This window comes from Cucurbita moschata, unplaced genomic scaffold (genome assembly GCF_002738365.1).
Source record: "Cucurbita moschata cultivar Rifu unplaced genomic scaffold, Cmos_1.0 Cmo_Scf00009, whole genome shotgun sequence".
In the NCBI taxonomy this organism is placed as follows: Eukaryota; Viridiplantae; Streptophyta; class Magnoliopsida; order Cucurbitales; family Cucurbitaceae; genus Cucurbita; species Cucurbita moschata.
The window spans coordinates 5,005,692-5,027,069 of NW_019268525.1; the positions used below are offsets into that span (position 1 = coordinate 5,005,692).

General features: G+C 37.1%; 5 protein-coding genes across 5 annotated transcripts in view; all 5 read right to left on the bottom strand.

Moving 5' to 3' along the window:
* LOC111447520 (calcium uptake protein, mitochondrial-like) overlaps positions 1–2,420 on the bottom strand; it is a 5,898-nt gene extending 3,478 nt beyond the window's left edge. Inside the window, exons 1-4 of the mRNA XM_023086738.1 lie at positions 1,993–2,420; positions 1,747–1,814; positions 724–947; positions 477–560 (exon numbers count right to left, since the gene is read on the bottom strand). Of these exons, the coding sequence (XP_022942506.1) occupies positions 477–560; positions 724–947; positions 1,747–1,814; positions 1,993–2,365 (749 nt within the window). The 5' untranslated portion in view covers positions 2,366–2,420. The remainder of the gene's footprint in view (positions 1–476; positions 561–723; positions 948–1,746; positions 1,815–1,992) is intronic.
* A 292-nt stretch (positions 2,421–2,712) lies between these two features.
* Positions 2,713–5,458, bottom strand: LOC111447926 (organic cation/carnitine transporter 4). The gene is made up of 2 exons (XM_023087320.1): positions 4,955–5,458; positions 2,713–4,020 (listed from the first exon to the last, which is right to left on the bottom strand). The coding sequence occupies exons 1-2, from the start codon at positions 5,370–5,372 to the stop codon at positions 2,858–2,860; spliced, it is 1,581 nt and encodes a 526-aa protein (XP_022943088.1). The 5' UTR covers positions 5,373–5,458; the 3' UTR covers positions 2,713–2,857.
* A 1,828-nt stretch (positions 5,459–7,286) lies between these two features.
* On the bottom strand, positions 7,287–8,245 carry LOC111447556. Its single transcript, XM_023086790.1, has 2 exons — positions 7,643–8,245; positions 7,287–7,509 (listed from the first exon to the last, which is right to left on the bottom strand). Exons 1-2 carry the CDS (start codon positions 8,097–8,099, stop codon positions 7,457–7,459), a joined length of 510 nt encoding a protein of 169 aa, XP_022942558.1. The 5' UTR covers positions 8,100–8,245; the 3' UTR covers positions 7,287–7,456.
* Positions 8,246–11,426: 3,181 nt separating this feature from the next.
* LOC111447677 (indole-3-acetic acid-amido synthetase GH3.6-like) lies at positions 11,427–13,442 on the bottom strand. Its single transcript, XM_023086959.1, has 2 exons — positions 12,208–13,442; positions 11,427–12,137 (listed from the first exon to the last, which is right to left on the bottom strand). The coding sequence occupies exons 1-2, from the start codon at positions 13,394–13,396 to the stop codon at positions 11,536–11,538; spliced, it is 1,791 nt and encodes a 596-aa protein (XP_022942727.1). The 5' UTR covers positions 13,397–13,442; the 3' UTR covers positions 11,427–11,535.
* Positions 13,443–17,378: 3,936 nt separating this feature from the next.
* Positions 17,379–19,754, bottom strand: LOC111446958 (WD repeat-containing protein 25). The gene is made up of 4 exons (XM_023085899.1): positions 19,386–19,754; positions 18,909–19,070; positions 18,253–18,737; positions 17,379–17,847 (listed from the first exon to the last, which is right to left on the bottom strand). The coding sequence occupies exons 1-4, from the start codon at positions 19,675–19,677 to the stop codon at positions 17,476–17,478; spliced, it is 1,311 nt and encodes a 436-aa protein (XP_022941667.1). The 5' UTR covers positions 19,678–19,754; the 3' UTR covers positions 17,379–17,475.
* Positions 19,755–21,378: the final 1,624 nt, after the last annotated feature.

Sequence of the window (21,378 nt, forward strand, 5' to 3'; positions counted from 1 at the left end):
TTTTTTTTTTTTTTTTTTTTTTTTTTTTTTTCTTCCAAATTCTGAATATTCGTGGGTGTTCAAATCAGCATGTGTGCACCTTGACTATTCTTATATGAGAACTACCGGATCCTATTATATTCTCATCCATCTAAATTAGAAAAGCACGAAATGAACAAGTAATCAATAAGACAAATCCATAAAGAGGGAGAGAGTCAGCTCAATTGTAATACCAGTCAGTAAACTCAAAATGCAGGGAACAAAATCAATCCAAAAAATAAATTGTTCAGCACATAAAAAAGTGCAGAGAAGACCATGATGATAGGGCCCTTGCCCATAGAGAACAATCATGGATCTATTTATGGAGCATGAAACTATTAAAACAGGAGTTTAGTTTTTTCAAATAATAAAAATAATTTTTGAGGTTTAAAACCACAAGACTGATGTTATCCATCATTGTGAAAGTAAACTTATTGAACAAGGTAAACGTAACATACCCATCATCGTTGCGGTCAAACATTTTAAACGTCACAAGAAAACTTGATTCTGGGATGCTGAGTAGTGTTTTCAGGAAAATATACCTGGTAAGCAAAGAAATTCGAGTATAATTATCAAAAGACTAAAATGTCATAGTGAGAAATTTCATAACCTCACGATGGGTTGATTATGAGATGGAAATATAATCTCATAGCACAAAGAATAATGTAACAAGTATCATAAAAATATAAAATATGGACGACTCACTCTTTAAAAGAAACAAGCCCATCATTGTTTATATCAAAAAGCATGAGCAAATCCGAAGGGGCACAACGAAGCATCCCAGGGTTCCTTTCCCCACTTAAATATCCATCTCTTACCAGATGCGACTCGGAAGGTGGAAAGACAGGAATCACAGCCCGCATTAGATCCATTGGTCTCATGAGTAATTCTCCATCTGGCGCACGAAATGATGCAAAATACTCAAAGACCTTCAGGAAATGAGATGGCAAGAAAATATGTCAATATAGCAAAATTTTAAACAACCTAACGTATCAAATTATTAGAAGTTAGGAACTTAGAACAACTGAAACTCAAGGAGCATGTGAAATTTACATTGTTGAAAAGCATCAAAACTTAAAGATAACAGACAACGATATATGTTGTGACATTAAAGGTTTCCAGAACGCCCGGAAACCAATTTGATCTCTCATTGTACTGATTTCTGCAATCCAATCCCCAAACTCAAACATTTCAGGAGCGAATTAGTCAATGGTTCAAATAAAATCAGCTCAGGATTCAGTTTGGAATACCTTATAGTTTGTAAAAAAAAATAAAAAAAATAAAAAATCTTTCAACAAAATGTTATTTTATCTTGAGAGATTTTCAAAAGTATTTTAAGTACAAAATTGTTTGATTGCAGTATAATAAAAAACGATTCTATTAATTATAAATATATTTTAATTTTTTGGTACATATTTGGAGAATGTTCAGTTACTACTTTAAACATCATATTTGGACCCTCCTAGTGGTTTTGATCCCCTAAAATCACTCGACAAGTATACTAAACACATTTTCAATTATTAATTTTTTCAAAGGTTCTTACGTAAAATCGATTTTGTTCAAAAAGCACAGGCAAGTTATTCCAAACCTACCGTGACTAGTTGCAAGGAAAAACCACTTCACTTCGGAAAAGAAGAGTCATAATATACTTCACACTGTTAGTTACTGAGACTGTCAAAGAAAAAATAAAAAAGAGAAATAATACAATTCACAAAATAACTAGTCTACCTTCTCCGGAGGGCTGTACAATCGAATACGTTTCTCGTAATTGAAGAATACCTTTCGACGAAACTCCTCTGCAACCACCAAGTAGAAAGGAGCAAAGAGTCAACAACACAAACACGATTTTATTTCCGTTTTTTCCAGCTACGATCACATATATATATACGTATTCACTAATCTCTCTTCATGATTTCTACTCCCCTAATCGGACGAAAGAAAAGAAAACCAAGAAATGAAAGAATGATTTCTTACCTTTAAACAGAAACTTGGAGGAGATTTCCGGTAGAGAAAATTTCCTAAAAAACGAATTCGAACACGGCTGCTCAACAACGCCATCTTCAACACTATCCACAGCAGTTGACTCCGCAAGAGCAAGTGCTGGAGTAGCAGAACTACCAGACGCATAAAGAAACCCTAATCCAGATCCTAGCAAAATTCCTGAGGTCAATTTGAGAAAGGAACCAATAAAAGAAGGGATCCGAAACCGATCGTCAGCCGAAATTGAAGCAGAAACCGACGAAGACGAAGAAGTCGATAACTGATTAACTGAGAGCCATCGGATGGGGCAGGGTGGGAGAATGGAGAGTGAGGATCTCCGGAGAGATCGTAAAGACAACATAGCCATAGCGAGAAGTGTCTGAAGTTAACGATGAGGAGAAAGAGGACGGAAAAGGATACATAAATAAACCCGGTTGAAATTAAATACTTCCCGGTTTTCTTAATGGCTTTGTCAAACGTGGAATAAAATAATTGGTGAAAATTTTAATAATTAACTGTGGGCCGATAACATCTTGACCCAGCCCACTGGATAATTGTACGGTTTACAAAACCCAAGGGAAATAATTCCCAAAAAATGACAATTTTCAAATTACATATAATTATATAGTTTATTTTATTTTATTTTTTTCACATGATTTTAGATTTTTTTTTTATTTTTTTATTTTTTTATTTATAGAGAGTGAGTATATGAGATGCATATAATAACAATTTTATTTTAAAAGAAAAATTAGGGTTGCTACATCAGTGATCTTAGCATACACATGATCATAAGAGAATCCACGGAATTGTGTTTTAAGCATCAACAAAACTCCAAAAGGTAGCTAGCAACCATGCAAGTTCAGGCATTGTTCAAACAATCTTTTTCCCCATCTTCTATGCCGCCCATTGTATCATACAAAGGCTTATTCAGCGTCTCGGGCAAGTAAAACGCCAGAGCCCCGCCCATAATTCCACACCCTGCAAACACCGCAAACGGCAGCCCTCCCCCCATCACCACCACAAACGGCGCCAATATCGCCCCCATCTGCGACGCCTGCGTCCCACACCCCAACGCCGCGTTCCTCACCACCGTTGGAAACAGCTCTGCCGTATAAATATACAACAAATTATAAGTCCCCGCCATTCCAAATATCCCCAACATCCCACACACCATCCTCACAATCTTCCACATCCCCACCCCCTTCATCAAACTCCCACATAAACAGAACACCCCACTGAACCACAAAGTCCCAATCGCCAACGGCTTCCGCCCACACACGTCCAACAGCAATGCTGTGATCAAGAAAGCCGGCATTTCCGCCACCGCGTTCAGCGCCACGGTCAGGTAAATATTGGTGTCCAGATTCACCACATTCAGGCTCAACCCGTAGTACACGACGGCGCACATGAAATTAATTGCCACGGCCAGAATCAACCGAATTCGAGTAATGGGCGAGCGCATCACGTCGAGGAGAGACCCCGATTGGGTAGTCTGCTGGATTTGGTCCTGTTTCGAGCTCTGTTTTGTATCTTCGTCAATGGCAAGAAAGACCCCTTCAGGGAGGTGGTTTCCATTCGCTTTGGCAATGGCAGCCATGATATTGGTAGCCTCAGTAACCCTGCCGCGGACGAGGAACCATCGGGGGGATTCAGAGATAAAGGGAAGGACGAGGAAGAGGAAAAAAAAGGAGGGAAGAGAGGTGGCGATGTAGAGTTGGCGCCATGATTTAAAGACGTAAGCTATGGCGGAGAGAGCGGCAATGCCGGAGGAGAAGAAGTAGAAAGTGGACATTCCAGCGGCGGCACGCTTGGCGGGGCCAAGGGGCTCAGTGGCGAGGACGAAGGCGCATAGGCCAACGCCACCGGTGCTGAAGCCAGTGAGGAAGCGGAGGAGAGTGTAAATCCAGTAATTGGGGGAAAATGCGGTGGCGATTCCGAATATGGCATTTAAAATGCAGACTACTTTGAGGGACCCTTTTCTTCCAAGTGTTGAATCTGAGAGATGCCCGAAAATTCCAGCCCCTGCAACAAATTATTTTTAAAAATTAAAAGATAATATTGAAAATTTAATTTATCAAAAAGATGAATCACGGGAGTCAAAAAAAGCGTACCAAAGGAAAATGAAAATTGATATCTTCCACTTCTATAAAGTATAAAGCTGCTACCCAAGAAGATAAGCGCAACCCTTTTTGACCCTTATAATACGTCACTTATTCTTTCTGGATTTTGGAATATTCTTCTCAGTCTCATGTATTTGGAATATTCTTCTCAGTTCTCATGCCTTGTCTACATCCAATCTTATCTCGTTAAGGGTTGTTTAGTAAATATAGTCTTTCAAAGTTTTAAAACATTCTTTTTTGTTTATCATTATAGCAAGTTTAGTTGTATTAAATTGAATCTAAAAATTAAGGGATTCATACTCTGGGTTGGTTTATGGTAACTAAGGCAATACTCAATGAATGGGGCAAAGCATGTGCCAAATTGGGTTGCCTTGGTGTATGGGGAATTTTGGCCTTTTTGGGGGCGACCCCACCAACATCCCTATCTCCACATTCAATTTTTGTTCCGTCAACAAGCTATGAAATAAATAAATTCTATTGTTGGCTGAAGTATGGTCATATGTGCAACCTAACCAAATGTATGCTCAACCAAACATTCTTTTGTTCACTATCATCCTATAAATGTGATATAAATGTATGGTGACAACATAGAGGTATCAAATATTTTTAAAAGAATTAAATTTGTCAATTGACCATAAAAAGGACCACCCTATTAAAGGGTATTCAATAAATTCAAATGAACCTACCTTGAGAAATCATTGTAGGTTCAATTTCCAAAGTTTTTGGTCAAACTTTAAACCAAAAACACATCTTTCGCTGTGTTTCCCTTAACAATCATCAATTAATCAGCTATTAAACCAAAAACAAAATAAGTTGTAGAGAGAGGAAGTTCTGACCAATCATGCAGCCACCAAAAAACATGGCCTGAACCAATCCAACCTTATACTTCTCACCGCAAATCAATCCCCATTCGGACACCGTGGATATCCCCGTTGCTCCGCTCCACCGCCACCACCCCGGTTCCATCTCGCAAATCCTCGCCCCTTCCGGACCGCACCCCGACCCGCCTCCCACGCAGCTCCACTCGGGTTCCTGGTCCGCGAAAATCATGACCAACGTGTGAAACGCCTCCAGTACCCAGGCTAGGCTCGTCAGAACGAAATGCCTCAGTTGCCACCGCCCGAACTCCCCGCAGTGCTTTTGCAGCATCTCGTCCACCGTTAGCCTCTCCGACCCCTTCCCAGCCGCCGCCAACAAAGGCTGCCGGATGTCCGCCGCCTGGCCTCCGGGATCTGACGCCGACATGTCGGACATTGTCCTCGTGGCTTACCGGATCTCTGTTTTGTGGGGGAAGAGAGCGATAAGGCAGATTTTGCGAGATGTAATTGTTTATATATAATATATAGACACACACACACACACACACACACACACACACACACACACACACACACACACACACATCTTTGGTTCTCTTGTTTTCTCCTGTATTGAGATGCAAGGGGATTCTGTGGAAGATAAACGTGGCGCGGATCCCACCGTCGATCTCTGTCTTTTCACGGACTCCTGGCCCACCATGCCCATCCGGATCTCGCCAATTCATCAGCTTGAATACTTTTAAAAAAAAATTAAATCGTGTTGTATTATAAAAGGTAATTCGTGATAAGCCTGAATAATTATTATGAATTAGATATAATTAAGCAAATGATCATCTAATATTTATATTCCTACTTCGCTTTCACCTATTTCTACGCCAATTTGTATTTATTTTATCTTTTCTTCTACTAGTCAACTTTCGACATCAAATCTTAGATATGATTTTGTTTTTGTTGATTTTTCCGAACTTGTTAGTACTCACATTCAACTTTTAATCATTCAAAATAATATTTACTAATTTAAACATTCAGCATGAATTATATAAAAATAAAAAGGTATACTTTTAAATATTTAAATATTTAAGTTTAGTTATTACGTATTAATTTACAAACTTTCCATTCAAACAATATTGACTAAATTTTAAAGAAACTAAAAAACATAAAATACAAGGAAATTTGTTGTAACAACTTACTTTTTTTAATAAAAAATAAAACTATTACTCCACGTGATCATTCATTTGTAAGAAAAGACATTTCATGTCAAAATTGGAAATGGACTTTAATATTCAATTGAAAAACTATTGCTAAGCTATCTTAATAATGAAATAAAACCAAATTACAGTTCTATATCCCCGTTAATAGATGTTGTCATACAAACATAAGATTCTTGTAGGAAAATATTTAATAATAATAGCATAAATATTTAAAAAATACAGGTACCTAAATTCATGCGTAAAGTCACAGGTTCAAATGTTGATTATTTTTTCAAACTTGGCGCTGCATTTTCATTGCTACAAAAATGGTTACATTTTGTATAAACTTGGTGTTGGATGGATAGGGTTGAAAGGTATTTGTTGTAAGGTTAGAAGATTTGAAGTAGGGCTTGTAGCCTAGCAAATTGAATGGGCTTCCCTTGAGTTTTCATTTCTGATTTGGCCCATTTGTTAACTTATTTAATTGCTTTTCCATGTCCAACCCCCCAACCACTTTATTTATTAAGACCCTATCAAAAGCTTAATTATACATAGCCACCTACCAATACAATAATTCTCAATAATAAATAATAAATTTAAAAAAAAAAAAAAAAAAAAAAGTAATGGGAGTCTCAGATTTCCCGCGTAAAAGGGGGGAATTAAAAAGGACGATCCTGCTTGGGGACAGCCTAAAAGGAAACTAAATAAATCCATTTTCAAAACTATTTTCCATCATTCCCTTTACCACTAAACTAAATAAAGCACCCACCACAATGTCGTTCCCCTCATCCCATGCTTTTTTCAAATTAATTCCCTCCCAAAACTCTATTTATTTTCTTTACTTTTTTTTATTTCATACCATCAAAACCATTTTAATTTCCTCATTTTCTAGAGTGAATAATAAACAAAATGGCTTCACAAAAATATTTGTATAAATGGAAAGTCAAGACAACCAAAATTCCATATTTTATATTATTTCTATATTTATATATATCTAAAAAAACAAAAAAAGAAATAAAAAAAAAAAAGGAAGAAAATTGCAATATGATTTGGGCATAGGATTCCGAGAAATGGAACCTCTGCTTTTTTTTTTTCTTTTTTTTTTTCTTTTTTTACAAAAGAAGAAAAAAGAAATAAATTGTAAGAAAAAACACCTCTACTAACTCGTATAACAGTATTAGCTATTATTAGAACTAATTTAGTTATATAGGCATTGGGGGTAGAACCAAAAATAAAAATAAAAAAAGAAAAAGATAAAAGAAGACAAAATTTTCCAGCACGATTTTGACATTTTCCTCTCCTCTCTCTCTCTCTCTCTCTCTGTCTCTCTCTATCTTAGAGCTTCAAATCCTTTCTCCTTCCTCACCTGATTCCTCAACGCCTCTGCGAATCCCAATCAATCATACACAAACATCAATATGAATATGAATATGGAATCTTAAATCATCAAAACCCAAGATGGATCTAACATTGAACACAATAATCAACAATAAACTCATCGAAGAGGATGATTTACCTTTGGGTTGGGCCTTGCAACTGGGGGGATCTTCGAAGAGAGAGAGAGCAAGTTGTTTGTGAGCGACACCAATATCAAAGAGAATAAGCCCAGATTTAGGGTCATCCACGATGATATCCTTAACGGGGAGCCATAAAAAGAGCTCCTCTTGAGTGAGACCCTGTACGCCAATCAGACTGCCATAGCTGAGATTAGCCCTAACAACACTCTCAAATAGAACCCTGTTCTCATATTTGGTTAAACAAGGCCCATCCAGGAACACTTCCAACAACCCATTTTGAGACAGGGTGTACGACTTGACCTCCTTCGGAAGAAGGCCGGCCGGCAGCCCTTGGGAGCGGAGGAGGTCGTGGATGGTGGAGGAGAGAGACAGGGAATGGGGAAGACGGAGAGGGAGAGAGAGGAGGGAAATGTAGAAGAAGAAGGTGAAATTATGGAAGAAGAAGGCGGAGGCCATGGCGGATTAAAGAGGGAAATTAAAAAGAGAAATGAAAAAAAAAAGGGGGGATTTTAAGAGCAGGGCAGAGCAGAGACGAGCAGAGATGTGGTGGTTTGATCTTGATCTTGTTCTTCTTCAGACGGAGGCAGGGTTGGGGGAAAAACGTGGGAAGGGGGAAGTTTAAAGAAATACGGTGGGGGGACTGTACGGAATTTACAATTTTACCCTCACTCTTCGGTGGGGTGCTGAATTATTTCAGGTTTTCGAGATTTTCATTATTTTGTTTTCTCTACTCTACTATTATTACCAAAATTCACATTATACTCGCAACCACTTTCTGCTTTATTTATTTATTTATTTATTTCCTTTATTATTCTTCTTCACAGTATTCCAAAATTAAATTAACCTAACCTTGTTTCAATTTCTTTTTTTTTTAAAGCGTTTTCTATTTTTTTTTTTATTTAGAAAAACCATTTTGGAGGATTTTCTTTTACTTCATTCATTTTAATATTTGCATAAGTTATGTTTTTGAACCCTTCCAAAATTATTTATATATGAGAGACATGAGGGTATTATAGTAAATTCAAAATAACAAAACCTAAAAAAATATCGAAGAATTTTGGGCAACGTAACGCCTGCGCCTGCAGTTAAAATGTCAAGAATACGCAAGTTTCAAGTGTTACGGGAATCACGCGACTAAAACGGAGGGTAAAACGGTACTTACGCTTACGAATAAGTCTTCTAATCGGCGTACAATTAGCCAATCCCAGTCAGCAGCAGCTTGGCCCACGGAGCATATTACGCCGTTTGCATGGTACCTTTCTAACATAACAGCACATCGATTTCCACTTAATTTTCAAGTTTGCCACTGTTCGATTTTGCCCCGGTTGATGATTATGTCACCAATGGGGGACCTAAGTTGGTGACAGAACGCAAAAATTTAAAAAAAAAAAACGCAAATGATTCGACAGCGTGGACCAGTGTGCCACCGGCAACTTGCCACTCACGTTTGCCGTTCCCGCAAATTCTTCAAGACGGATCGCTCTTCTGAGATGAAGCCGAGCAGGTTGCCGGTTAAAAAATTGGTCCCACGTGTGGGCTTTTCTGTGGGCCTCACGCGTGACAATGCAACCCATGTTTTATGATGATTGTCCCCCCAAATAAGAAAATAAGAAAATTTGGACCAAACCAACCGAAGTTATTGGGATTAATGTATTGCTTAATTATCTTAATTATTGATTACAAATCATAATGTTTAGTTTAAAACTTACATTTCTGTAATTTTCTGTTTTGGTTTTTATATTTAACCCTTTCTCCCTAAACTTTATATATTAATGCGTATGTAATAAAATTGAGAAGATTTATTGATGGGAAATGGGAATTGAATAATAAAATTAGATGGTAAATAAAGGGGTAAGAGTGATGAGTTGTTATGGTGTTTAAAGGGAGGGGTGACAGATTTGAAGCTGGCTGGTTGCTTCTTCAGGGCTCTCTAAACCCATGAAAATTAGTGGCTACTCATTAATTCATTACTTCAATATCACAAGTTTCTAATTGGACATTAATCCCTCAAATCAATTTCAGGATATAATTTAAATTAATTTTAAATATATATATACTTATTTTGTTAAAGAGATAATTATATTGCCAATATTTATTTCTTCTAAAATTAGAATTTCAGAAGCTAATATGAACAACATCCTCACTTCTTTTGAGGGATTCTGTGAATAAAATATTTATCCAAATCAAGTATTAAAATATTTATAAACATACCCATCCAACCATTTAATAAACCAAAATAAGTTTGAACCTGGTTGGTGGGTATTTTATATTGTGGGTTACTTTAATCTATTTCAATGTCAACGAAGTGGGTAACTCAATTCAAACTATATAAATTAGGTTCGGTTTATTAAGCTTTTCAAGTTTCGGGGTTTAAAATACTCCATAAGAAAAGAAAAAAAAAGTAGTAATATGAAGGATTCTCTTCGAGTGCATAACTTAATTTTGTACGATTAATAAGTGGAGTTACAATTGTTTGATTAATGAAAGATTTTAATTAAATAGTTTTGTGTTATTAGAGTTGGTAAGGTTTTATATGATCCAATTAGTTAAAAAGAAAATTTTGAAATGTTTAAATACATATATTTAAAATATATAGAAAATTATAGAGAAAGTTGAATGAGATTTAATATATAAAATTGAGAAAGTCCAAAAAAGTTGTAAGAAAATCCTGAAAAGGGTAGAACAAAACTTCGACGTTCTCAAGCATACCACATCGGCAGAATTATGATTATTCTCTTTGTTTTTAATCTGGATTGTGACCTCGACTATCGCCGAGCTCAGTAATGTGGGCTTGTAACTCGAATGGGGGCTATGAATTGGTTGGATGTTGGTACGACTGGTCGAAACAGGGTTTCTTGAGGTTTATCTTCTGGCCTGCCCATTCCAAGTAGGGAGCTGGCTAGTGGGCCTTTAGCGAAGGCTGATGGGTCCACTGGCCCTAAAGGGCGGAGGAGACTGCGTGAGGCTGGTTTCACAGAGCAGCGTTACCTCCCGCTTCTGTCGGTGGACGGATAATGGGCCGGGTCTCTTGGCCCAACAAAATTCGCTGGTAGTCCCTCGACCGTTAACAACCAATTTTTATTTTTTCATCTTCCGTTAAAATCCTGCCATTTTTTTTTATCAATCCTTTTTATTTATTCATCTTGATCAATTCTTTTTATTTATTCATCTTGATCAATTCTTTCATAATCTTGAACAGTCCTACGAAGAGGATGACGAGAAATGTGGGTTGGTTGGTCGAAAACAAACATTTATGGCAACCATTTGAACATCTTGTTCTTGTTTCTTTTAGGAGTTTGATGTATCATAAAACATGTTTAGATTGCGTTTGAACCTATTTTATATATGAGATGTGTGTTAGGATGAATTTTTTTTTTGTGGTAATTATATGTCGGGTAATTTGCTACCATTGTCACTAAAATGGGTGATCCAATATGAATTTTGTGGTAATTAGATCAAGTAATTAGCCACGAAGATTACTAAAAAAATGTGAGCCTCAATTTTATTATCTAATTTCATCCGGAGAAATAAAGTATTGTTCTGGTCATTGTGAATGACTCACGGTTTTAGTGTATTTATGTGCTAGTTAGGGTATGTACGTGTGTATGTATATCTAACTCCAACGAAAGAGGGCTCTTACCGAATATCTTTTTGTATCCACTTTTTTTCATAACGATTTCATGGACGATTTGAGCCATGAGACAGAACTCTCTAATGTTTTATGTTATAAATAGGTTTGTTTGAATGTGTTTTGTGTTATCAAATAACTCAGGGTTTATAAAAATTACGGAGGTTGTGAATTGATGATGCTTTTAACATCACAAGAACATACATATTATTTGATTGCAAGGGGGAAAAAAGGAACAAAAAGAAAAAGCGCATAAAAATCTGCCTAATTAGTGAAGGTTGAATCCTGTTGGCACCATTGCTTATGACCAGCAACCCACTTGGGGCACTTAGGGCTGAAGTAACTACCCACCACTCTCGAGTTCAAAAGCTGAACGATGGGCTCAAACTTCACACATCTAGGCGTTTTGTACTGATTTATAGAAGCTCCCATGGTTATGGCATAATCCATGAGCTTATCAAATGTCCCAATTTCGACAACCTTGATCTCCAAGGGGCCGATGGACTTGTCCGACACCCGCCCTTGACGGTATACGCTGTTCAGCGACTCCTCCATCGTGAGACAACAATCTTCGAACACCGACGGCGGCACTCGGGTCGACCCCTTTTGGTTCACCTCCCAATACACCACGTAGTGCCCCGGAATTGTTGATGTGTTGGCGTAGCTTGTGTAGTCCACTAACGTTGCGTCGAATGGCACCAAATGGTTGACGGAGTTTTTCACCGCATTTTGGAGTTCAACTTCATCGGTCTTGTCGGAGTCAATGCTTAGAACAACGTTCTTTCGGCACACGAAGTTGAATTGAGGAGCTTTGTTTTTGAATCCCGCCACTCTTAGAATGTCCCCAACTCGATATCGATACAGTCCTGTGAATTAAAACAAAATAATTTCATTTTCATGGCTTCCATAAACAATAGTTGAATAGAATGGTTTTACCAGCATAAGTTGTGACGACGAGCTCATATTCTTTGCCGAGTTCGACATCGGTAAGATCGACAAGTTGGTGTTCGTGATTGTGGTTTGTTTGGAGAGGAAGAAACTCAAAATAGGCCATGGAAGGGATGAGAGTGTAAGCAACTTCATTTGGGCTACAAAGAGGGTTAAGATTGAGGCCAAAATAGCACTCGGAAGAAGCATACATGCTACACACCAAGGGAAGCCCATTGCTATAATAATCAAGCGTCCCAATATACTGCGACATTGCCCCTGTTACAATCACATCCACATACTTGGTATTAGGCCACAGCCTTGTAATGATTCCCTGCCACGACCCCTTACAGCACTCCCCCTCAATGAAGTCCCCCAGCTCAGGGTCAGGCCTACGCAGGACTGACATCAGTACAGCCTCCCGAACCGCCTGGTCCGTGATTTGGGAATTAAGTGTCCCACTCCGGATATCATGGCAGAGTAGCTGCCAGTGCTTCTCCAGAAACCGTATGGCGCGGATAAAGCCAGAGGCGAAAACCGCGCCCACGCGTAGCACATCGAGACGGTGGCAGAGGCCGCACAGCACTTGAGCGTACATGCTTTGGTATGAGTCCGTACAAAGTATAGCCTCATTGGGGCTGGTGTAATTGGTGTAGGGATCGTAGGGGCGGTCCTTAAAGTGGGAGCTTTTGTAGTAGCTAGTTAAAACAGGGCGAGCGAGAAGGCCGCCAGGGGTTCGAGCCTCGGCTTTGACGAACAAAAAATACATTCCTTTACCCTTCTCCAACCCCGGAATGAACTGGGTCATTACAGGCATCAACAAACTATACAAGAGTGAGCGACGGTCGAGCTCTTCATGGATAGTGGGCATCAGCTTTCTCTCGCCGCCGGAAGTGCCGGAGCTGGTTAAGAACTCGGAGATGGGAGAAGAACAAAGAATAGGGGAAGTGTCGCCATTGGCGATGCGGGTGATGAAGGGTTGGATGTGGTCGTAAGAGATCAAAGGGATGGATGATTTGAAAGTGTCGGGGGAAGGGCGGGCGTGGAGGGTTAAGTACTCGGAGGAGGCATTGCGGGAGAGGATTTGGGAGAGGACTTGGCGCTGCACATGGGCGGCGTTGGTGGTGATGTCTTCGATGAATTGGAGGGCGGCGCTGTTTTTTTCCAGCAGAGAGGGTGCGTTTGGAGCTTCAGGCATTTTTTGTTTTGGAGAGAATGGGAGTTTGTTAGAGAGAGGGAGGAGGGAAGGAATGCGTGGGGGGGAAAACAATGGAACAATTCTCTATTTATAGACAACACGTAAACAAGCATTACATAACAACGCCTTTTCCTTTTTTTTTTTTTTTTTTAATTTAATATGTAAAATTACTATTTTAGCCCTCTTTATTTAGTGCTTTTGTATCTCATCTTTTTCATGCTTCATTTCCATTTCTTGTCAAACTAAAACATTTTGTTATAAATATCTTCAATCTCCCATTTTAATTATCTTCATTTGGATAATCCTTTATTTGTTAATAATAACCAAATATTTTAAACCTTTTAATTTGGTTTATTTAGTCCATAAACTTTAAAATATTTTAATTGACTTCTACTTTTATGGAGCACCGTACCACATTTATTTAAATAATATTACTTGATTTGATACAACATAATAATAAAAGATAAAAATTGCCCAAGATTCGAAATCAGGATTATGGCCTCGACATGCAACTACGTTACCTACTCGTCTTTTAAGAGTGGAGACAATTCAGTAAAACATGTTTGACCACGAAGTTCTTATAATTGATTCATAAACTTTTATTTTTTTTAAAGTTTTTTTTAGTCATCATATATTTAAGATCGCTCTCATTTGAACGTAGTTTTAGTTCATGTTTCATTCATTTATTCATGGCATAACAAGTCCGTGGATTAATATTTAATTTTAATTAAAAATAACTGGCAATATCCGGTAAACACGCAGTGTTTGTAGCGCGGGTGTCGTACGAAATACCGGCAGGCACTTCCATTATTTGTGTTTAACGGTAGCGTAACCGTGTATTTTCCGATGAAGAGAAAAAGGACGAGATTTGGAGTCAATGAAACGCGAGAGAACAAATGAGAGAAATAATAGTATGCTTTGTTGCGTACGGTAGTTTACTGAGGAGTTTCTTATTGAAGTATCTACGTGGGACCAGCCAGCTGGCCACCTACCTTGTAAGGTTGACACGTGCACGATTGTTTTAAAACGCCAACACTGTGACTTCACGGTTCCCCTGCCCGGACTCAACTCTGCCCCTCCCATTTCCTCGCCAAAACATCGGCTCCCCAAACAAATGATCGCTCCGGTTAGGGTTACAGATACGATATTGCAACAAATATCAAACAATGAAAGAATGTATTAATAGTTTAAATTTAGTAATCAATTACTATTATGAAAATCATTTTCGTAAGATCTTATGCGTAATGATAAGATCTTATTTTTCAAGTCTCAAGATCCGTACTTAATGAATAGTTTTTTTAGATAGTTTTTAGTCGAGTGCTTGTGATGGTTGGGAATTTGAAAGGGTGGAATAAGGGATTTGAGAGGTTAAAGAGAAAGTGAACTAAAAATTGGAACATGGAAAGAGCTTATAGAAGCAATAAAGGATGTTAATGAGCAAGCATGTCGTTAAGACAGGATGCTGCCTTGATTAATGCGACACTTTGCTTTAATTAACAATTATTTACATCATAAACAATCCACTCCATCCTCTCTTCAATTGGTACTTCCAGATTTCAACTCAATTCTCAATCTTTTTCACTGCATATCCACTTTATTTCACATGCCACCCAACCCCATCTTCTTCTTTTCCAATCTCTCTCTCTTTTACTTCATAATTTGTGTCACATGTAACTCATTCTTTTTTAATCTCTTTATAAACTTTGATAGAGTCTTTCGTGGGTGCCTCTCACAAGACATAGTCACTGAGCACAAAAAAGATAATATCTGTCATCGTTGATGTCCCAAAATAAAGAAGACGACAATGGATTTCCCATATCACTATTTAATTCTAACCCTTTTCACTTTGAGACACAACAATTTCTGATCATTCATTTTCCTCTTTCTATCCTCATTACATTACACTCTTCTCTGCTTCCTTTCTTTCACTTATTATACTTACCCTAAACAACTCTCCGTTCTTTCCACTGTTTCAGACCCACTTTGTCCGTCGAGTGCCCTAAATTTAGGGGGTCCCAGTCACTTAACCAATGAAAATAAATATTAACATATTCAACAAAAGTATAAAGAAAAGGGTGATAATGTTTTGTGAAAAGGTGAACCAAATCTTGTTTCAAATCAAAAACAATACATAAACAGTAAAGAAGATGCAAATTATGGGAATTGGATTCTAGCTTTTGGTTATGGCCTCACTCATCAAAACATATTGCTTCCACTTTTCTAACATAATATTTGAACATAGTTTAATTAGTTATAATCGATATGGTTGGTGTAAAAAATCGAAAGATAAGCAGCAAGAATCAAAAGTACCTCAGAATATGGAATAAAAATCCTCCGCCAACTGAATTATGCTTGGTGTGAAACACAACGTTAGAACATGAACAGACATAGGATTATAAACCAAAAAACATGTAGAAATGCCAGCTACGGGAATAAAAGGCAGACTTCCCAATTAGGAAAATGAAGAAACACTAATCATGATTAAGGGTGTTGCTTCACCAAAACCAATGTAATTACCTTAAAAAATTAAAAAAAAAAAAAAAAAACAGGAATTTGGGTACAAATTAGAGAGAAGGAAAGAACAAAGTGGCGAATGAGCGACCAGGTTTAGGCCTCAAATCACATGCTTAGTACCAGCAAAATGAGTTTGTCGGCAACTTTTTGAACCCTATTGTGTCTTAGAGGCACATAACAAAGTTACATACATGATAACATACAATTAAATCAACAAAATCACGGTTGAAAAACCATGAAAAGATGGATCAGAAAAGAAAAAAAAAAGGTGGGAAATCATGATTTAAAAGGGTTATGTGTGTGTGTGTGCGTTGATTTATTACAAAGCAACAAGGGATTCCATGAAGTTTTCGAGTTTGATTAGATTCCTTAATTAATTATACTATAAAGTTTCTATCCTTTTAAGTGGTTTTGGTTTCGCTGCCAAAAAGCATGATGAATACATTATATAATTAATTAGTGTCCAATGGGTGAAAAAGGTGGTTAGCTAAATAATGTTAAGGTAATACAGTTTAGTTTGAACCCCATGGCTATGTGTATTATGTAAAACATGGTTTCAAGGTGTAGATAGAAAATTGTAGTATCATTCATTGTATATGCTACTTCATCCTTCACCATATGAAGTTCACCATATGAAGTTCTATATATTGTGTGGCGTGTTCTTTATAATGTTGGGATATAAAGGAGTTGACTGATCAGAGAGTCTTGTGCATTTCCTTTGAACACGTTTCAAGTTTTACATCACAAAATATGTTGGATATTTTATTACATAGTTTCTTCACTGAATGGAATCTATGGATTGTGGTTTGGAAGGGAAGAAACTAAAAACGATGACCAGATTAAGCAAGTCGGGTAACTTCCAAGATCAAACATTCTAGTCGAGCTAGAGTTGATATAAAGTTTGTGAAATGAACGAGTTAGAGCTATGAACAACTATCTATGATAGAGATGAATCAAAACTCAGATGTTTGTCAAGACTTCTAGAAATCAAACGAATACAAGAACAGAGATGCATGATTTGAAAAGTAAAAGATGCAACATTGTGAGCAAAAAAATAGTATCATAAGTGGAGAAGTAGAGGGCGTACTGTGTATTTGGTGCAGAAAGGTGGGGATGTTTGGTCCCATTTGGAAAAATGAATCTAAAAGTGAGTGTCTTGTCTCCCTAAAACTGAACCCCATGAAGAATGGAAAGTGATTTCCATAATTGTCTCTCTTTAAGCGTTTCTCTTTTCGCCCCCACACACCCTCTCTCTCTTTCTCTCAGCAGAAGAGAAGTGGATGAACACTGAAGTTCAAAGCCCTCAAATGGTACTGTTTGTCTATCCAAGATAGAATTTAATCTGGAAGAGATGATCAAGGGGTTCCAAAGAGAACATTTACAAAATTTCTTCAATCATTCTCATCATTAGACAAAATGTAGGGAATAACATTCAACATTCATCGTTCTGATTTTGGTAAAGGGAATCTGATAACAATCAAGACATAAAATAGAACAATCACTGAAACACGAAAATATTTCTCTTCCAACTACACGAAGCGATTACAAGACATAAATTAGAACAATCACTGGAACACGGAAATATTTCCATTCCAACTACACGAAGCAATTACATTAGGTAAGGTTGGGTGGATGGCAACGTCTGTGCAAGCCTGTTCAGATGCTTTTAGTTTGTGTATAAGCAAGGATGATTTATAATCGTAGAAATATATAGAGCCATCTGAAGAACCAGAGATGATTTGCTTGCCATCCAAGCTGAAGTTACATTTTATTGGAAAGCCTGAGACTACATGACTTCCATACCTCTTGTATTTGTCTAATTTGAAAGGTGGGTTTAGAGAGAAGATTGCAATATAATCTCCGTTCGATTGGGCAATAAAAACTGGATCAAATGGGTGGCATCTCACGCATGGACAAGTGTAGGCTTCCATATAAACCTATTATGTCACTTTCAATTAGCTCTTCTGTATCTCAAGCATGCATAACAGAAGTGCTAAAAAAAGCAAACAAAAGATTACCTAAGGAACCTAAATGCAACTAAGTTCCCACTACTAATCATGGTATTAAGTAATAACTGATTATATTTACCACACAGCAGTATTTGCAACTAAGTTTCTTTATGTTTCTCAAACATGCAGAGATCATAGGATGCATCTTTATCATTAAAGACCACTAGGAGTGATGAGACATGATTAGGCAACATAGTGGTTTGCATAATGGAAGCTAACCAATTTTCTTCCTTATGTAGCTTTCTGACACTGCTTGAAATTGGATTGTGCAAATGAATGCAAGAGGACAAATGATAATTGTAGTGATGAAAAGGAGGGTGGAAAATAACATGCCTGATATGAAAGCGGAACTTCTCTTGTGACATCCCAAACGATGACAGAACTTTCACTGCTATTGCTTGAAGAAACATCGCTAGAAGAAATGAATTGATTGCCATTAGGAGTAAATTCAACATCAAGAATTGGGCCAAGCCGTCGATTGTATTTGTTGACCACTTTTCCAATTCTCACATCCCACATTCGTAGGCTGCCTTTCAGTCCACCGGAAAGGAAGACACTTGGGTTGTTAGGGTGGAACTTTACAACTGCAACGCCTTGATCCTCCTTGAATAGTCCAACTTCTGTTCCCTTCTCAACATCAATCAATCTTGAAGAACAATCATATCCACAAGAAAGAATAGATAATCCTTGTTGTGACCATTCAACATCTTTAACTGCAGCGTTGTGGATGCTTGACTTGAATGCTAGCTTCTGCTCAGTGCTCCATATGTTCCATATGCAGATTGTGTAATCCATAGCAGCAGAAGCAAGGAGATGAGCTGCATTAACTCTAACAAACAGATCAATAAGCCAGGGCATAAAGACCATGCAAAAAAATATATCCTAACAGAAGAACAGAACTAGCAATGATAATGGAAAGAAACTAGGTAATAAACTTAATCAAATAATTTACCAAAACATAAAAGAAAGAAAGAGAAATGGAAGCTCACCATGACTTGGTGACCATTGAACTGCATTGACGGCTTTTGTATGGCAGTCAAGACTTACAGACATCCTTTTAGGCATGAGGCCTTGCTGCAGATAGTTCTTAGCTCTACTTCTCAACAATGACAAGATATCACGTGGAAGATCAGAATCCGAAAGACTTCCAACTGTTTGAATTTTAAGCTAGATTCATCAGATTCTTTACATGGTACTTTCCTATATGAATTTCGCGATATAATTCAAGGTACATGAAAGTTAATTTATTGGATACACGAGTTGTATGCACGCCTATAAATCGATCCTTCCCTCCATAATCAATGAATAAAACACAAGCCAAAGAGTGAGTTATTGCGAAGACTCCTTTATGTAGCATATCAAAAGAGTTAAGATAGTGGCACCAACAGAAATGGCAATCAACTAAACTAAACTCATACTTTCAGTTAATGAATAGATAAACGCTAAAAAAAAGAACAGACAAATACCGGTTGAAGATTGGACGGATGGATTCAGAAATGATTCTGGAGCCCTAGAAACTGGAGCTGAACTCATGAGTGCTCGCTCCCTCTTGGAAATGTAGCGTCCAGGAACCATAATCTCCTTTTGAGGCTCTGAAGTGGAGTCCGGGCTATGCGATGGCCGGAACATCGGCTGGAATTGGGAATGTTCGGGTCTCTTCGATGTTGAAGAGGGGAGAGCTAAACGCTTGGGCTGAGGTTCATCTTCTTGGTTGTCTTCGTCAGAAGTATTTGAGTAAGCTTCGAACAGATGCTCCATAGCTCCGAAATTATGTGAAGAACATTGGAAATGAGTTTCGCCCTCGCAATCGGCTTCTGCGGCGGGGAGAATCGGATCGAATACTTCCGACGGCCAATGGACCTCAATCTTGGGCTCAAAACAATCTGAAAGAAAGACTCCACCCAAGATCAAGAATTTGGATTCATTTTTGGCCCATTTGGACCTTTTACGTTAAAGTGTGGCCCAAACTTTTATGGGCTAAAAACCCAACATATTTTTGGAGGCCTGGAACAAGACCATACTTTTTCATATTTAAAATAATATATTTTAATATCTACTATATTAAAAAATATATATTTATTTAAATCATATTTAAATACCAAAAATATTTCAATATAGATTCAAATTTAATTTTTATTTACTATATCTAGTATTAATGGTTGTAATATTAAATCTATCAAATTCAATAAATATATTTATATTTATATTTAATATATATAATATATCAAATATTAATTTCCTAACCCTACCAATTAAATATTATATATATATATATATATATATATATATTAAATATTAATTTGAACCATTCAAAAATAACTATTTAAATTTTCTTTCAAATTCATCTTATTAGGACCTAATTAATGATACAAAATTAATTAATATAAATAACGGTAGGTTACTCTACTATAGGCTAGAGTTGGATTGTGAAAATCTAATTTTATTAGACTTTCAATCACATATCACAAAATGAATTGATAGACAGACAATAAAATATAGGATAAAATTTTTCCTAGTTAAAAAAAAAAATACTCTATTTAAAACAAAGACAAACATTTACAAATCGAAGTGTTGTTTACACATTTATTATAAAACGGGGACTAGGGATAAGATACAAAATAAAGGACAACAACCCCTAGCACATAAGAATTGATGTCCCAAGACAACTCTCCTCTATGATTGCGCAGCTCTCAAACGCTCTCCCACCTCGACCAACCATCAATATCACCTGAAAAAAAGGGTAATATCTGGTGAGTAAAAACATACTCAATAAGCAATGTTCGTAGGGCATCTAGACGACTTATAACTTGGACATGTTATTTTCGAGACTTTCTAGACTAAATCTTGGGGCTAATCTGGTTCGTGGAGTACTAGGATTTAGTTCACTTATCACCTCTCACGATCTTGAGGTACTTGATGTATTAAAAGTATCCTAACATAGGTCATCCTAAAATCATCATATCTCTAGCGTCCTATTCCTATCATAGCTCATTTATACGTGCTCAAATAGGGAAATAAATAATTCTATCACCTGGGTGGAATTCATCTTATATAGCATACAGGACTAAAATCTGCAGACAACACATATACCATGCTTATCATTTCAACACACACAAATGTCCTAATCATGCATTTTCTAACTATAGAAGGTAGTTCATGGTCGCATACTAAATTATCTTAGTGATCCTTATAATTACTACTCAAAAGAATTTCAAATGGCTACTTACTTAGGCGGTGTGCCTTTTCTCAAGCATACCTTTTCCGCTTGCTATAATCCTAAAAGAACATATAAGCTAGACACATTGTACTTAAATTCAAGATATAATGGCGAATTGAGAACCTAGTAATGAACTATTTATTGAATGTTTATATACTCATTCTCATTCATGTTACTCTTTCTTTTTAGATGATGTATAAGCTTACATACTCCAAAGTTTATATAAACTAAATTACTTTTAA

What these genes read in the sequence shown, in the direction of transcription:
- LOC111447677 (XM_023086959.1), bottom strand. Translation starts at nt 13,396, where the DNA reads ATGCCTGAAGCTCCAAACGCACCCTCTCTGCTGGAAAAAAACAGCGCC. An exon ending in CGTCGTCACAACTTATGCTG is followed by an intron (nt 12,138 to 12,207) that starts GTAAAACCATTC and finishes TTTAATTCACAG; the next exon opens with GACTGTATCGATATCGAGTT.
- LOC111447556 (XM_023086790.1), bottom strand. Translation starts at nt 8,099, where the DNA reads ATGGCCTCCGCCTTCTTCTTCCATAATTTCACCTTCTTCTTCTACATT. An exon ending in TTGCAAGGCCCAACCCAAAG is followed by an intron (nt 7,510 to 7,642) that starts GTAAATCATCCT and finishes TGGGATTCGCAG; the next exon opens with AGGCGTTGAGGAATCAGGTG.
- LOC111446958 (XM_023085899.1), bottom strand. Translation starts at nt 19,677, where the DNA reads ATGGAGCATCTGTTCGAAGCTTACTCAAATACTTCTGACGAAGACAAC. An exon ending in ATCCGTCCAATCTTCAACCG is followed by an intron (nt 19,071 to 19,385) that starts GTATTTGTCTGT and finishes AAATTCAAACAG; the next exon opens with TTGGAAGTCTTTCGGATTCT. An exon ending in TCAATGGTCACCAAGTCATG is followed by an intron (nt 18,738 to 18,908) that starts GTGAGCTTCCAT and finishes GAGTTAATGCAG; the next exon opens with CTCATCTCCTTGCTTCTGCT.
- LOC111447926 (XM_023087320.1), bottom strand. Translation starts at nt 5,372, where the DNA reads ATGTCCGACATGTCGGCGTCAGATCCCGGAGGCCAGGCGGCGGACATC. An exon ending in TTTTGGTGGCTGCATGATTG is followed by an intron (nt 4,021 to 4,954) that starts GTCAGAACTTCC and finishes AATTTGTTGCAG; the next exon opens with GGGCTGGAATTTTCGGGCAT.